This window comes from Oryzias latipes, chromosome 11 (assembly GCF_053564925.1).
Source record: "Oryzias latipes strain Hd-rR chromosome 11, Olatipes_Hd-rR_3.1".
In the NCBI taxonomy this organism is placed as follows: Eukaryota; Metazoa; Chordata; class Actinopteri; order Beloniformes; family Adrianichthyidae; genus Oryzias; species Oryzias latipes.
This window is the reverse complement of record NC_136247.1, coordinates 9,931,323-9,948,959: the sequence shown is the minus strand read 5'-3', so window position 1 is coordinate 9,948,959 and position 17,637 is coordinate 9,931,323. Positions and strand designations below refer to the sequence as shown.

At 42.2% G+C, this 17,637-nt stretch overlaps 2 protein-coding genes across 7 annotated transcripts in view; both read left to right on the top strand.

The window, feature by feature from the left end:
* The window catches only part of hivep1 (HIVEP zinc finger 1), a 40,162-nt gene extending 32,936 nt beyond the window's left edge, over positions 1–7,226 (top strand). For all 6 annotated transcript variants that reach the window (XM_020707245.3, XM_078955317.1, XM_011481104.4 and 3 more), the window contains 5 exons: positions 1,160–1,293; positions 1,384–1,559; positions 3,005–3,106; positions 5,121–5,617; positions 5,726–7,226. In XM_020707245.3, coding sequence (XP_020562904.1) covers positions 1,160–1,293; positions 1,384–1,559; positions 3,005–3,106; positions 5,121–5,617; positions 5,726–6,718 — 1,902 coding nt within the window. In that variant the 3' untranslated portion in view covers positions 6,719–7,226. The remainder of the gene's footprint in view (positions 1–1,159; positions 1,294–1,383; positions 1,560–3,004; positions 3,107–5,120; positions 5,618–5,725) is intronic.
* A 7,367-nt stretch (positions 7,227–14,593) lies between these two features.
* edn1 (endothelin 1) lies at positions 14,594–17,216 on the top strand. Its single transcript, XM_004074124.5, has 5 exons — positions 14,594–14,769; positions 14,879–15,029; positions 15,295–15,429; positions 15,530–15,613; positions 16,785–17,216. Exons 1-5 carry the CDS (start codon positions 14,700–14,702, stop codon positions 17,005–17,007), a joined length of 663 nt encoding a protein of 220 aa, XP_004074172.1. The 5' UTR covers positions 14,594–14,699; the 3' UTR covers positions 17,008–17,216.
* The last annotated feature ends 421 nt before the right edge of the window (positions 17,217–17,637 follow it).

Here is a 17,637-nt window from a genome sequence, read left to right as displayed (position 1 = left end):
GCAGTCACTTAAGTTTTAACTATACCTCTGTCCTCCTAGGATGGATTATCTAGATTCTTTTATGACTTAACTTACATTTTGATGTGATTCAATTAAATATTGTTTTATTCTTCAAATAGAACAATCTTCAAAAAACTGAACAAAGGTAGAACTTACTACTAAAACGACAGATTCTTTTATTAAAAATCAAACTTAAGGCAGTTTTTTGCCTGAAAAACAAACTTTTCTTTCATAGAAGAATCTATGCCTGAATTTCATTAATCAATATAGATCATTTGGATATCAGTTATCCAACTTTTTTTCTTTTAGCCAACCGTGTTTGATGGTCGTCGTTTTTCTCAACCAGGCTCTCAAACTCCCAACCCTAGGGTCATTTACTGCCCCCAGCCCCTAAACGCAAGTCACTGAACTTGGTTTTAAAGTGAAATGTAATTACTCATCTGAGGAATATACACTACAAGAAGAAAACATCAGTGATAGTGGAAGAGAAAGATCAGTGTTTCAAAATAAGATCGCTGAAAGTTTTGGTGAGCACAGCTTTTTGTTGATTGGTGTTTGTAACATTAAGAGAACAAGAGCAGAAAGTTAAAGCACAGCAAGTTATACCAATTTTTTCAGGATGAATGTGAAACACCACATCTGTGTTTTGGAGTTAGGAAGATAAGAGCATGAGTGGAAGTGCTGTCATGTGTCTCAGCAGGAACAGAGCCAATTCCTCTCTTTTCACAGTTCATAAACTCAGTTAGCTGTTAGAGTGGAATGAAAGAAAACTATTGTCAGGATTTTTATTTATAGTGCTTCAAGTTAAGTTTTCAGAAATATATTTTAAGTCAAACAGTGATGTGGCCCTTTAAGGACATGATGGAGGCCGCCACCTCCAGAATTGGAGGTCCAAAGTCTAAAGCTGATTTTGGCTTCAGTGTGTTTATCATAAATCTACGAAACAATGGAAATCTGGTTGTCTTTGAGCCTGGAAGAGTTCTTGAAGACATCTCGAATGGTTTTAGGTCCCTTTTCCTTTTAAGATCCCTTTTTCAACAGTATTTATCTGGAATGAATGGGTTTGGTCGACCCAAACGGAGGTGTTAGAATGTTCCCTCTTGATTATTTGGCTTTGTTTCTCCACAGTGAATCCATGAGTTTCTTCCTCTTTCTGCAGATGCCAGCATCCCAGAAGTCTGTGTCGTCTGAAACCAGATGCAAACCACAACCAGAACCTCAGACCAGCCATGATTCGGAGAAAGATGCGCCGCTGTTGTCCGAGCCGCGGCGCGTCAAAATATTTGATGGCGGGTAAGCGTCCATTTGGTTGTCATCTTGAGAAGCGTCAATGGTTGTTTTGGATGTTCGCATGCCGCTCACCGTTTCCCTGAAAACCCACAGGTTCAAATCTAATGAGGAGTATGTGTACGTGCGCGGCCGTGGGCGGGGCAAGTACATCTGCGAGGAGTGTGGGATCCGCTGCAAGAAGCCCAGCATGCTGCGCAAACACATCCGCACCCACTCGGATGTGCGACCATTCCACTGCGTCCACTGCAACTTCTCCTTCAAGACTAAAGGTCAGCTTCGGTGAAGGCTGATCACAGCTTGTTGTTACTCACACTAATCTACAGTGCAAAACTTCACTTCAATTATGTTTTGAAGTAATGTTGTTTGTTTTATTTAAAAAAATAATTGTAATAAAAATGGTAAAAATGAGAATTTTATGAAATTGGACAACAGCAATTCAAACAAACTTAGTGGGAAACTGCACATTTTTACAGAAAAAGGATATAAAAATGTGAATCTTGTCAGATGACAACAAATGTAAGGATCTGACACTACTTTTTAGACAATACATTCAAAATGTAAAGTAGTTTTGTTCTTGGTTTGGATAGTTTAAAGGTTTTAAAGTGACAATGTGTGTTTGGTAGTTCATTTCTTCATAGTTACAAATGTTTTTGCCAGTAAATGACATACCGTAGTAACCTGTTTATTAATAGACATGTGATCCTACCATCAAAATGGCACCAGAAAAATACATAAAAATAGGATTTATCTGAATCAACCATTTGAACAAAAACAAAAAATATATATAATTGTAACTCTGCTTTGACTACTTTACCCCAGAACTGTCAGCTTGTGGTAGGGGTAACATGTCTTTAACAAAACAAAGTCACAACTCTCACTATAATTTACCGATAATCTAGATCATAAATCCAATTCAGCAAAACAAATACAAGTTGACCAAAGTGTGGAATCAGTCAGAATGAGTCAAAATTAGCCCAGAATGGAGGCGTGGCCTTTTTGGTGGCAGGTAACTGCCATACCCTAAGGTCTTAAGTATGGATGTACAGATTTTTAGGAAAGTCAGAGTCTATGGTGTCAAATCTGCCAAAGAGGCCAAAACAAAAGAGACCAGTGGGAAAATGTTGTAGGTTATCTTTAGCACGTAACCCCCGCCATAAACGAGGGAACACTGTGCATTATTAAAAAGTGAGGGTGAAAAAATGGGAGTTCTTGTAGATAAAAAACAACTTAAAAAGAATTAAATCAGGTTTCAGCAAAGAAACAAGTTCTGTAGTAGCTACAAAAGACTTGCATTATTTGGTTAGTAAAGATTCCCCCTGTTACTGGTAAGAAATCTTAATTTTGTTCTTCAAAGAGGTTTTAAGTGATATCGTCGAAGCCCTCCCTCCTCCTGGCAATGCATTCTTCTGCAGAAACCTAAAGTTTGTTTCCCTCTAAAGCTCCGAATGCTAGCCTCTCATCTGAGCATGCTCAGTGAAACTAAAAATGTTTCTCCAGCCTCTCCAAGACGTAATGATTCACTGTTCTTTATTGAATTTGGCCTCCCACGCGCCTCTGCAGAGCCGCTCTGGGTGTCAGCAGCCCACGTTCATTTAAAAATGTCTTCATCAGTTACTCACCTTTGCAGCTTTCCCAGAGAGAGCGCTCGCTCTTACGTAAACGGCTCTGCGCTTCGGTCAGAGCTCTGCCCACATGTGAGCCCTCTCATTTGCAGGAAACCTCACCAAGCACATGAAGTCCAAGGCCCACAGGAAGAAGTGCATGGAGACGGGGGTGCCTGAGGGTGTGATGGAGGATCAGGATGCGGAGGACTCTGGTACGACCATCTGTGCTGAACCCACAAACGTGAATCTGTGAAGCCGGGTTTACTCGCTTCACATCCAAGTGTTCTGCTTCAGCTTCGTTTGTTGGCCGATTCTGCTCACGTTCTGCCGCTAAAGGCCACACTCTGTGAAAAAACAAGTGAGCGGCGCCGCTTCCTCGGCTGCGCCGCGCACATGTGGGTGGCAGGCGCAGAGTTTACAAAGAGGAAATTTGCTGCATCTAATTTTAGAAGAACGGAGTGAGGGAGGATTGGAGTTTGTTTTTCCCTCCTCCGCCTGTGATGCAGCTCGCAGGGAGAGGACGGTTGGGAGGGTGAAGCTCTGCTGCAGCAGCACACAAATGTCCCTGAATGTTCTCCCGCTGTGAGGAGGCAAGTGTGGGAGATGAAACTGTTTGTCCAGCCGTCTGATTTCAGTCACAGATTTTCAGAAAAACCTGGAAGCTGTTGGATTACAGTGAACCCCGACACATACACACCCGTCAGAGTTGGGACCCTTTCAGTGTCTGCCGTTAGGTCCAAGAGTTTACTTATTTATTTTTTCTTTGTTTGCTCTGAACAGCCCGGAGCTAATGTCAGCGCAGCTAAATAAAAGTATAGCAATTTTTAAAAAACAACCAAAAATCCCACTATGAGCAGAACCGCCCTGCACGGCCATTCAGGCTTTGTTCTGGAGGTCAGGACCAAAGATTTGCCAAAATGCTTGTGGAGCACAGCATCTCCTAAAAGTCAGTCTCTCAGTCAATTATTTCCTGTTTTACTAGGCTGGGTTTACCACCAGGGCTTCTTTTGACTATTTTAATTCTTCAATCGTTTATGCAGTTAACGCAATTCCAGCAGATTCTGAAGTGGAAAAAGGGACTTTGTACGGTGATGCAACATTTTCAATATGGAAGGCCGCACTTCTCTGCGTCAGAATGATCTGATTTTCATTGTTCGTGTAAACCGTCATATTTACGGTACGATAAAGAGCTTGTATTATTCCGGTCTCGCCAACAACATCTCCAGCATTAAAGGGTCAAATAATTTAAACAAAGTCAATTTTCTGTTAACCCTTTAACAACAGAGCTGTCGCCGGCTACGCCTAAATAAAGCTACATTCACACCGTTAAAGAATGTGCATGCAAGGAGGGCCTTCTTCTCCTTTTTCTACGGTTTACTTACACTTGTCCGCCGCCTACGCGTGGAAGAGGTTTGGTGCGAAATGTCCAAGTGGTCCAAATGTTGTGAGTCTTTCGTCAGGCTTTTTCTTTCACAGGTGATATACAAAAGACTTACTGTCACAGAATTCAAATGGTTCTAAAGCCACTTTGCTCCGTATCAACATCAGCTGGTTTACATTGATTGCATAAACACTTAACTACTGTTAAGTGCTGCATATCAACGCAAAGCCGCTTTGGAATCTGCTGGAGTTATATTAATTGAGTAAACAGTTTAGGAGTTACGGTAATGTAACAGGTTAAAGATGTTGTTTTTTTTAGCAAAAAAGCTGCTTTTATTTTCTGAAAACTTGAGAAAAGTAGCATCTCTCTCGGTGGAATGATCATGTACATTTCTTTTAATTATTTTGTTGGACTTTTCCATAACCAGGACCAGCAGCACTCTGCAGCAGTGCCATTAGTTTTTATTAGAATTTTCCTAATTTTCCTTCTTGCTAATGAACTTTCATGGATTATTTCCAAAATTTGATTAGGATTTCTGTAATTTATCCAAAAAGTCAGTGTCTCTGGTTTTCAGTGAGTCTGCTTCCTTATTTCTGACACTTTGTGTTCATTTTCCAGATTATTTAGATTTAGACTTTTTATAATCAGACGTCACGGTGATTTGGTGATTAGTTTTTAATTAAATTTAAAACAACTTATTTTTCATTGTTTCCATTCTTAATTATTTACTTTTCTTTGTTATTGTTTTTCAGTTTTATTTAAATTTTCTGGAATTACGTGTGTCTAATTGTTTTCAAAGATTCTTCATGAACTAATTAGGATTTATCCCGGATTTTCCCCTGCAGGAGACCGGAGTCAGCTGAGCGGCGCCGACCGCCAGGATTCCGATGGTGATGACTCGGACGGCCCAGACGATGACGACAATGATGAAGAGGAGGAGGACGACAGTCAGGCGGAGTCTGGCCTGTCCACCAACCCGTCTGTGTCTGCCAGCCCCCAGCACCTCCCCTACAGAGACGCAGAGTTTCCCCCCAGCGCACTCCTCGCCCAGATGTCCATCAGCTCTGTCCCCGCCTCCCAGCCTGCCGCTCCTGAGCCCCCAGCCTCCGATTTCGCGTCCACCGCGTTCTTCCATCCGCAGACATCCGTGTCCTGCAGAGGCTCCGCCCACCTCCCTGCCTCTCCCCCGCCTGCGGTCACCTCAGACTCGTACACTTCAGACCCGGAGTCGGTGCACATGATGAGCCCCATCTCCCCCTGCAGGCAGATGTCCATCGATTACCCTGACTTTGACGGCCCCTTCAGCCCCCCAGCACAGGGAAAGGTCTACAAGCTAGGCCAGGTGAGTTCCTTTGCGCCCCCGCCCCTAACTTAGTCATAGCTTTACTGATGCAGGTTAGTTTAACTCAAGACCCCCCAGATAATAACTAACAATTTTCTCTCTCCACAGGATCCTCATGCCCCCCCTTCTACAGCCAGCGCTGATTCCAACACGCCTGTGGACAGAAGCACGCAGACCTCCTACCCCGCCCAAGTTCCTCCACCCCTGCCCCCGCACACCCAAATGCAGGCGGTGAGAGCGCAGACCCACCTGTTCAGTCACCTGCCGCTGCACTCGCAGCAGCCGGCCCCCCTTCCCTACAGCATGCTTCCAGTGGGAGGGATCCAGCTGCTGCCCGCCGGCCTGGCCACCTTCCTACCGATCCAGGCTGGCCCGGTCCAGCTTACCATCCCTGCTGTGAGCGTCATCCACCGAAATACCAGCCCGCTGCCACCTCCCAACACGCCCCCCCACCCAGAGAGCCTACAGACTCATCCAGTGGTGGTCCAGGAGCCACTCAGCAGTGTGGTCCCCTGCTTCCCCCTGGGGCAGGTGGCCGGCCTGCAGGCGCAGACGCTCAACCTCATGGGACTGACCAACCCTGGCCTGGCTTCAACGCCGCTGTTACCCCCCCAGGGCCTAACGCTTAACGCTGCTCTGGGCCTGCAGGTGCTCGCTGCCAATCCCAACTCTCAGAGCAGCGCCGGCCCGCAAGCGCACGTCCCCGGCCTGCAGATTGTCAACATCGCCCTGCCTGCCATCATCCCCTCCCTCAGCCCTCTGTCTGCCCTCAGCCCCCGGCCGGGCTCTCTCGACATGCAGAGCAGCCCAGAGGCTTCTTCAGCGCCACCTGCTGGCCCTGCCTGGGGTTCTGTGCCACCCAATCCAGGAGGGTGCAGCCCTTCGATGAAGCAGACAGTGGAGTGGAACGAGAAAGAGAAACCCCCACCTCAGCGTCCAGCTTCAGCACCCCAAATCCCCGCTGAGCATCCAAAATCGGCACCAGATCCCCAAGCCGTTGAGCTTGCGGTACCTGTGTTTGAGAACAGCCGACAAACGACCATCGACGACTACAACGAGGCGTCCAGCGACGATGAAGACCGTCTGGTCATCGCCACCTGAGACGGTGGAGCCTCCCCCCCCTACCATATTTGGAACTCTGGTCACTTTATTGAACTGAAGACCCTGCGGGGCTCGCCACCTCAGCAGTCAAAGCACAGAAGCCGTTGTACGTGCAATCAGACAATGACAACAATCCTTTGAGTCTGACTTATCCAACCCTGTTTTTGTACATGTTGTAAAAACAAGTGTGCCTTCATGGAGTTTTTGTTTGGGACACTGTACATAGTTCTGAGGAGTTCAGTGGTTGTTTTTGTTCATTTCAGATGAAAACAGAGTTGATCACTTTTTATCTGGGAGGATCTGTCATTCGTAAATGTATGGACTTCTCAATGTCGTACTGGTATATCTGCATTTCTATGGATTTTGGGGCAAACGTGTACAGATGTGTTCTATTTATTATGCTCCATATAGTGCCCACAATGATTCATAAGTCCACAGGTATGTGCATCAAGGTAGCTCTATGTTGCTGTATTAATATTTACTGTATGAGTAAACGTTTGTTTATGAAGCCTTTGCTGGTGGTGTTTGGTGTCATTGGGGGAGGGCGGGGTACGGGACTTTTGTAAATCACATAACTCAGCTTCCACAATCTGACTCAAACTAGCACAACCCGTAACATAAAGGTCAAGTTTGATGCTAGGTTCACGCCGCCCACGGTAAAGCACGTTCAAGCGACCACTTTTAATGAAAGGTTCATGTGACGCGCGCACATTTAGGTTTCTGCGTTCAGATCTCTCACATTCACGCTCAGCAACTTTTCAAGTCATTTTCTGAGGTTTTATGAACAAAATGTGCATCTATTGAACATTGCATGAGAACTTGATTTGGTGCCAAAATACTCATCCAGTCAACTCCCTAAGTTCAACCACACTCTAGTGTCATTACCCATAATTCCTTGCTAGATCTATCCTTCAAAGCTCTCTGTGCTGCCCCCTCCCATACAGGAGGGGGCAGCATGTCCTTTTTTGGGGTTTATCATGAAATAGTGTAGAAAAACTAAGTTTCATAGCTTTAAATGTGTTTTATTTCCCATTTTCCACTGTGGTCCACCTTTAGAGAACCATGTTTGCAATTTGTTGCGTTACAATAGCCGGTTTGAAACGTTAGGACGTGACACTGGTTGTTTTTTTAACCCTTGTGCTATCTTAGATGACCCCGCCCTTACATTGACATGTTCTCCCTACCATGACAAAGGTGGATAAAGGTGAAGAGGATTTCATGTAATCCATGGACACCAGTAAAGATCACAAATCATTGAAGAAAAAAGGTTCAGCGCACTGTGTAGTGGGTCTAGATGACCCCACTCCCAATGGTAAAGTGCCTAGGATAGTGTTGCACTCTTACTGGTGCCATAGCTTTGGAGAACTGCACCGCATCGTGTTAGATGATCACAGCAGGTCTGGACTGAACCAGAGTCCACTAGAACCTGCTCGGACCCGCCTTTCGCAGGTTCACTGAAACGGACCCGAGCACAAAACGGTGTGATTACAGCAGCTAAATGCACAACACTTTGGGCTAAATCTCGGGCTACCCTTGGCAAAAAGTAGTTTATTTTAGTATACTACGAGTATACTTGAAGTTAGACAGTATGCTTGAAGTTTACATCTTTTTAGGCTATATATTGATGGAAGTATTCAGTTAGTATCAAAAATATCTGAGTCATGTGTTAATTATTTTTTGTCCATGCATACTCATATTCCAAATTATCTATCCATTCCCTTTTATTGTGTTTATGATAGTTATTCTACTGTCAGACATATTTTCATATTGGAGCATTTAATCAATCTGATTTGAGCTGTCCTTTGTTACAGGCAGGTTAGGAGCTGAAGAGGCCTTCACCATGAGTTCTGAAGGTCCCCTAATGCGAAATCAATGTCGGACATTAATTTCCTTCAACCAATAAGATTTTGAGTTAGTGTCAGCAGGGCCTCTTAGCAGGCTTAGGCAACGTTACAGTATTCAGACTTTCTGATTGGACAGAAGTTTCAGGAATACAGGAAATATTTCCCACATGCAGCCTTGTCCAGTTTGACACAGAGCCGCGGAGCACTTTTTGATCTGTCTCAGTTAAAAACAGAGCTGACTGTAACGTACACCATGGAAGATTTTGCAGGGAAACCTCCCACTGTTCTCATTGACTTCCTTAATCAGAAAAATCTGATAATGATCATGAGCAGCTGTTCAGATTTGTGTGTTTGGCGCTGACCATCCCCGTGTCCACTGCGTCTGTCGAGGGGATATTCTCGGCTCTAAAGCAAATTAAAACCTACACGGAAACGCAACTGGACAGACTCGGCTCTCAGCATTGATGGAATAGAAACACTAGAAACAGTAACAATGGGAATTGAAAGAAAACACGACAAAAGTCAAAAAGTTTTTCCAGTATTTTCACATTTTCCAAGCCATGTCATGACAAAAATGTCCTCATGAACATGTGGACGCAACAAATGCAGCTTTCTGCACTCATAAAACAGCATGACTCAGACTCTGCCTCCACCGTGTTCTTCATCCTGCAGACATCCTGGTTGTGGGACACGACTGTGGTACATGAACATCTGAACATGAAACTAAAAAACTCCTCCATCTCAAGGACATTCTGAGATCATTTGTGAGCAGCAAAGGCTAAAATGGTGAATGAAATGATGTTCTCAGGATTATCTCAGTCTCATTTATAATTCTATTGGTTGTTTTTAAAAAAAAAAAACGAATTTAAATACTGTTTTACTCTTGCAACTTTGGTTTATTATTGTGCTGTACCTGTAAGTTGAAATTGTGTGCCCAGAAAGGCGCCATATAAATAAAATCCATTATTATTTTTATCAACGCATCATCATCTGCTATCCGTCTTTTTAAATTCTGACTCCAGAAAAATCGAACTGAAGAAAGGTTCCTCAGTTTACCTGATCAGCTGTGACTCAGCCATCTATAACAACCTCCTCTTCACAAAATCAACTCAACTCAACTCAACTCAACTTTATTTATAAAGCACTTTAAACAGAACAAGGTTCACCAAATTGCTGAACAATGCAAAAATTAATAAAAGCACATGAAAATATAAAGCATAAAACACATAAAATAGGTCCGGATTCCAACTCAGTTAAAAGCCAAAGTGAAAAAATATGTTTTAAGAGCAGATTTAAAAATACTGAGTGAGTTTATCTGTCTGAGGTACAGGGGCAATTCGTTCCAGATTTTTGGTCCGAAGACTGAGAAGGCTCGGTCACCTCTCAGTTTTCTCCTGGTCTTCGAGACGACCAGCTGTGTCTGATTTGTTGACCTAAGGGAGCGGGGGGGATTGTACACCTGAATCAGGTCAGACAAATATTTTGGGGCGAGTCCATGGAGACATTTAAAAACAAATAGGAGAATTTTAAAATCAATGCGTAAGCGAACTGGGAGCCAGTGAAGAGATGCTAAAATGGGAGTGATATGTTCTTGTTTCCGTGTACCAGTTAGAAGACGGGCAGCAGCATTTTGAACTAACTGCAAACGAGCAAGTAATTTCTGGGAAAGCCCAACATAGAGAGCATTACAGTAGTCCAAACGTGTTGAAATAAAAGCATGGATTAAAATCTCAAAGTCATGGCGGGAGAGGAGAGGTTTAACCTTGGCCAGTTGTCTCAGGTGAAAAAAACTGGATTTCACCACTGAGTTTATATGAGCATTAAAAGTTAAATTGCTATCCAGTTTCACACCTAGACTTGTTGCTGTCTGTTTCAGGTGATCATTTAAAACGCCTAAGTCAACATGTGCCTTAGAGACATCACTTGGACCAAATAGCAGAACCTCTGTTTTTTCCTGGTTTAAGTGCAGGAAGTTACATGACATCCATGTCTTAATGTCATCAAGACATTCTAGTAACTGGTGAGCAGAATATGCTTCTTCCTGTTTTAATGGTATGTAAATCTGACTGTCGTCAGCATAGAGGTGGAATGAAATCCCGTGTTTGCGGAAAATAGACCCAAGTGGAAGCAGGTACAATGAAAAAAGAAGAGGCCCCAGAACAGAGCCCTGAGGTACACCACATGTGAAAGTTGCTCTACGGGATTCTGCACGTCCAAGACGGACACAGAAGCTCCTCTCATTTAAATAAGATCTGAACCATTCTAAAGCACTACCTCGAAGACCCACCCAGCTTTCCAGGCGAGACAAAAGGATTTGGTGGTCAACTGTGTCGAATGCAGCTGCCAGATCGAGCAGAACCAAAACAACATGGTGACCGGCATCCGTTGCTAGAAAAATGTCATTTGAAACCCTCAATCAGAAAGGACGTGATGCCCAAGTTCAACCAGCAGATATTAGTAACTATTGCAAATAATTCAGTGTAGTTAGATTAATTTACCCCCACCACCACCACTTTTTGAAGGTTCCATGTCCTAATTTTGGATTTTTCCCTTTCACAGTATTACAACACAAATGTGCTATCTTTTCTAACTGTTTTACCATATTATTGTACTTTGTACTTTAGAATGCCAATCTATATTTAGCTTATTTTATTTCGTTTCATTTCATTGTTTTTAATTCCTTTGAAGTCTATTATGTTTTAGAAACTTTTTTTTTATTTCACATCCCTCAGCTTCTTTATTTCTGTCACCTTTAAAGCTAGGCCAACAGAGCCCCCTTCAGGCTGACATCTGTCAGTGCATGTGGCCAAAAACAACATGCCTCTTACAGGTCTCTCCCATAATGACATCACCGCAGCATCCAATCTTAAATGTTATAATTGTTGATCTTTTTTCCCCCCTTTAAATTAGTTATAGAAATCTATTTTCTGCAGCTATTTCTACTTTATGTTATGAAATGAAAAAAAAAAGCTGCATGGAATTTAAAAATGCATAATTATGGTTTAGACTAAGATTTTAAAAGAAGGCTTTGAAAGCATGAAAGACAAAAAAGCACGACTTAATGCAAAACTGGTTATAAATTTAAAGCAAAATACTGAATAAACAAAAAAAAAAAGTGAAAAAGCCAGAAGAGGCTATTCAATGCCAAAAAAATCCTGAATGTGTCAGACTCAAAAATACTGGAAAAAATTACCTTTTAAAAGATTAGATATAATGAAGCCAAACAACATGTTACAAAGAAAACTGACACTTTAATATATATGTTTAGCCCGTCAAAACATAGGAAAAAGTGGTAGAAAGTAAAAAAGCAAATAAACTCACTCAATATTTGGACAGTAGATATTTTAAATCATTTTAAAAGGCTTAATATTTTAAATAGGTTATTAAATATAAGTACCAAAATTTATGAAAAACATTCAAAATCCAATAAAATATTAGTAATCAGCCAACGTGAAACAACTAAAAAAGTCCCAAATGCCAACATTTTTTAAAATGGGATGATGCTAAAAAGGGTGCTATAAAGCTTCAAAAGGGGTAAAATTATACGAAAATATACAAAAATTATTATCATAAAAGCAGACGAAATGCAAAATTCTTAGAAAAAAAATAGAACAAAACCAAGTTACAGACAACTTAGACAAAAATTTTATATGATATTGTAACGACCCAATTGGTACGTCAGTCTAGGGAATCAACTGGCTGCACTTTAAAGCTGTCCGTGTCCCAAACACAGCACGACTCCGAACATTCGAAAAGCTGAATGCGTATTACCTTTCCAGCATCAAACCCATATATTATGAGCACTCACAACATTGAACATCACACGTGTGATCACCCTCTCCCCTTCCCATACTCATGGTGCAACAAAAAGAAACAAACATACCAGGAAGAATTAACTAAGGGTGGAAAAACAAAACAGCCATATGAAAACAAACACTTCTCCAAAGAAGAGGTGATTGAATTAAGGTCAAATTTCTTAAAATTTTGTATTTTACCAAAAGTAAAAGACATTAATTTTAAAATAATTAGTGATGTTTACCCATCCAAGGAATTTTTGAGACTTCGTTTTGGATTTGAAGAGAATGATTGCAGTTGTGACCCTTGTGCTATCCTTGGCACTTTACCATTGGGAGTTGGGTCATCTAGACCCACAATAACCTTTTTTATTCAATGATTTGTGATCTTAACTGGTGTCCATGGATTACATGAAATCTTTCCACCTTTATCCACCTTTGTCATGGTAGGGAGAACACGTCAATGAAAGGGTGGGGTCATCTAAGATAGCACAGGGGTTAAAGGACATTGAGACGGTGGATCATTTATTCTTTAACTGTGGAGTTATAAAAAAATTCTGGGAAGAGTTCTGCTTTTGGTATTCTTCCAAAATTGCAATGCCAGTTCATTTAGATGCAAAAAATGTTTTATTCGGTGTGGTATCATCTAATAGACCAGAAAATATTGTTCTTAATGTGCTGATATTGCAAGGAAAGTTTTATATTAAAAAAATATATATATTTGAAGACCAAACCACTTTTTATTACATTTCATAAAAGAGCTCTGTTTTTTGTTTTCAATCACTTCATTATGTGAAAAAGAAGAATGGCCTAAAAATTGCTTAGTTTTGTTCAAAAATACAAACTTAATGAGTACCCCTAACCAATATTAAACTTTTTGGATGGATCTATTTATTTTTTTCTTTTTCTTTTATTTATTTATTTATTTTTGTGTGTGTTATGTTCATTCGTTTTTTCTATTTTTGTTTTGTGTTAATATGTCATGTTTGGCTAAGGTGATTGCTATTCGAGGTAATGTTAATTACTGTTAGTTACTGTTCATTATGTTATGTAGAATACCTCAATTGTCAATAAAGTTACAAAAAAAATGCTCAGCCCTACAATCCCACAATCCCCTGCTGCCAGCAGACCCAACGTGTACGTGTACGCCACTACAATATTATGAGGCTGCATGAAAGTTGCATTTGGAAATATAGCAATTAAAAAAAATCTAAATGAAACGCTTTTGAAGCAACTGGATCTTATAAAACCATGTAAACATAAAGTTGTAAGAAAAAAAGAGAAGTTCCTTTAGATGCAATGATGATCTGATGACAGAAGGAGGCGCAAAAGTTCAGCGCTTGTGCTCGTGGGTTCTGCTTCCTTCAGCAGTGAACATGTTTCTTATTGGGCTCTTATTTAGATCTGAGCTTGTATTTGTAACCCTGGTGCTATCCTAGGCACTTTAACATTGGGAGCTGGGTCATCTAGACCCACTAGACAGAGCTCTGAACCTTTTTTCTTCAATGACTTCAATGATTTGTGATCCTCACTGGTGTCCATGGATTCCATGAAATCTTTCCACCTTTATCCACCTTTGTCATGGTAGGGAGAACACATCAATGTAAGGGTGGGGTCATCTAAGATAGCACAAGGGTTAAGGGTAGGGAACTAGTGTTGCTGAAATGCTGAGCTTACTTTTATTCCTGCTAATTCTGAAAAAACAACCAGACTGTTTTAGCATCTGCTGAAGTGTAAATTCCTCATTAGTTCTTCAGGATTTGAAGTTTTTCCCCTTTAGTTTCCTTTTTTTGGGGGGGTTCAGACTCTGAACACGTAACCTTGAAAGACTACAACTGAACATCTATTTACCTGAAGGGAAAAACTCCTCCGGAACCCAAATGTAATGACAACATTAAAAAAAATCGTTCTAGGTATAAAATTCTAGGTTTTATCAGAACAGAGAGACAAAATATTTTAATTTAAATTCTTTTGGGGAAAACTCAGAAAAATAACTGATCAGTTTTCATGTTTTGCGTGTTTTTCCTGTCAGCTGTTTTAGACCTTTTCTAGCTGATTTTTTTGGAGGATTCCTGTTCATCTTCCAGCAGCTTCACGCCTCCACAGTGCCACCTGCTGGCTGAGAGGAGCAGCGCTCGCGTGGCACAGGTCGCGCTCGGGCGGCTGGTAATAAAAACAAAAGTGGCGCAGGAGGAGGAGGAGGAGGAGGGGGAGGTGCTGGTATAAAGCCGGAGCGCCGCACATGTGCAGCTTCAGTGACAGCAGAACTCTGCTGCAGAGGATCCCAAACGAGCGTGAGCTTCCCGCCTGAACAGGATTACTTCAGGAGTTCTGAGAAGAAGGATGGATTTAAAAGTCTGGATCTCCGTGCTGTCAGTGTTCTGGACTGGTCTGGACTGGACTTTCTGCGCAGGTAACTTCAACTCCCACTGAAACTTGTTGACACGCGCAGCACCAGCAAAGCCCGTCCTCGTACGCGCGCAACAGGTGGATTTTGACGATAGCTTTGTTTTCCCCAATAGTCTTGGCGCAACCCTCCGCGCAGACTCCGTCGGCAGCCGGCATCAGCGCACAGCTCCATGTGCGTCACAAACGCTGCTCCTGCGCCACCTTTCTAGACAAGGAGTGCGTGTACTTCTGCCACCTGGACATCATCTGGGTCAACACACCTGAGTGAGTAACGCGCGCGCCATTAAGGTCTTGACATCACCTGATGGTCTTCTGCAGGGCAGCTTGATCATAGACAATCAGTGGTCAATCAGACATGTTTTTTTATTATTATTTTTTAATTATTTTTGTCACTTGTGCGCCTTTAACCTTGAAAAACGTAAATTGTAAGTTTGAAATAATTATGTTAAAAACCAAGTAAATTTGCTTTGAAAAAAATCTGGATTAGGTTATTTGTAAAGGCATAATCTGATGTCTTGTGTCACTGCAGGCGCGTGGTCTCCTACGGGCTGGGAAACGCACCCAGAGCCAAGCGAGCGCTCCCGGACTCCATGGCAACCAGCATCCAGCCCCGTTGTCTGTGCGTCCGCGAGGACGACAGCAGCTGCGCAAACTTCTGTCACAGGTCAGCACCCGCTTTTTGTGCGCATCTGCCGTCTGCGGGCATGCGCAATAAATGTCGTATGCGGGAATTTTCTGTCTCTAACTCGAATGTGACCCTGCAGGCGTGACACGGAGACGGGGACACCCCCCCGCAGAGAAGCACCGCTTGGGACCAAACCGGGAGGAGGCACGCGCCACACTGAAAGGTAAACAAACAAACAATCACAGAGAGGAACGTCAGTTTCAGCTTGCAGACGCGCGTGAGAACGCAGCGGCAGAAATCATTTCAGGATCCGCCTGCGGCTCATTCCTACCTAATTATGAGAAGTTGCTTTTCAAGGCGCGTGAGGATGAGCCAGAACCGCCGCGCGCCTTCATGTACATTCATGTTTTAAAGTGTGGGAGCGCGCGGCGCCACACGTCTGTGCGCAAACAAAAACCCTAAAAACTCCTCTGGTTCGGAATGAATTCGGGTAATTCTGACCTCTTCTCAGATGTCTGCTAACACTGACTTAAAAACCTGATGACGTCTTCGTCTAATTTGCATGATAGTCTCACATGCACATGATGAGTAAAACAGCCCTAGTGGGTTTAAAACCACCAAACACGTTTAATGTGTTGATTCTTGTAGCTCCTAGTGATCAAAAGTGAAACCGCCCCCTTTTTCTTCATCCGTGCTTGGCTCCAAAACCAAAAAAGAGACACATTGTTCTGTTCAGCTAATTTATGAGCAATTATCAGAGAGCACACAAAGAAGAAGAAAAAAACAGCCTGGAGGGGCGGGAAAGTTGTTAAAACATAGATGCGTGTTGATCTGACATGGTGTTATGATGATGACATATCAGATTTAAATAAAACTGTCTATATATCACTTAAAGCATAGAATATCTAAAAGAAATAGTTAATGATTTGACTTTTGGTTTGCATAAAACTGGCTTCATGAAACACAATTACAGAACATTTACCAACTTTACCATTTACCATTTACCAAACAACACCAAATGAACTTGATAGTTCCCTCTCGGAGACCGCACAGCTTCTTCCTCTGTGGCGAAATAAAACTTTTTTGACAATAAGAAGAAGAAAAAGAAACTTTTACTCTAAATAATAAAACTAATAAAACATGCTAGATCATCTGTTATATCTTGGAAACGTATAATTTTAGTATAATCTTTTACATTAATCAAATCAGAAAAGTTTGTAAAACTGAATGCAAAATGTAAGCTGATTTTTGCATTTCTAGAGAATTATTTTAGTCTGTTCTGGTTCAGTACATTGGTCCAGTTCTGATGCCATGATTGTTTTCACATTTAGTTTGCATTTCTTAGAATTTTTTTTTAAACATTCTAACAAATCTCCGCCTGTGTTTGTGTTCAGGATGAAGAAGAACATGGCGTGGAAGGCAGTTCTCAGAGCCCGCCTGCTGCTGCAGACCTGGAGGGACAGGGGGCGTCATAGAGTGAGAGTGAGAGCCCCGCCTCCTCCATCTGACAGCCCCCAGAGAATAGGTTCATCATTGCGAAGGATTTTGCAGCCGGAGGAGCGTTCACCCCTCAGTCAAAGAGGATTCCGGTTCTCTCCCGGACTCAGGAACATTTGAAGCTTTGGATCTGGACTGATCCCTGTCCCACCATGTTCCACAGCAGAACTTTCAGCACCAGCTCCCCTATTTATTTATTTACCCCCCTCTCCCCCAGCTCTGCAGACCACATTGGTCCACCTCGTTGGTTTCTTCATTTCTGTGAAATGATTTTTGTGTGAAGGTGCCAGATCCCGGCACGCTTTAATAAAAGTTGATATTTAATTGTGGAGCTTGTCTGTGTGCTTCTTCTCAAAGTTTGTGGGAAGTCAGGAAGAGGATGAGGATGCTCTCTGGTCCATCCGATCCTTCATCCTGACAGTCGACTCAGTAGTTTTTTTTTCATTTTCTGCATCTCCTCTCTTCATCGAGGTGTTTGATCAATAAAGTTGAGATTTAACCTTTGTGCTATCTTAGATGACCCCACCCTTACATTGACGTGTTATTCCTACCATGACAAAGGTGGATAAAAGTGGAAAGATTTCATGTAATCCATGGACACCAGTGAAGATCACAAATAATAAAATAAAAAAAAAACGTTAAACATTAAGAACGTAAGTTTTTTTCCCATCTTTTAGCTTTTTAATTGTCGGCTTTTAAGTTACACTATTGTTTGAGTATGTCTGAATTTTTCCTTCCTTTATCCAGCCC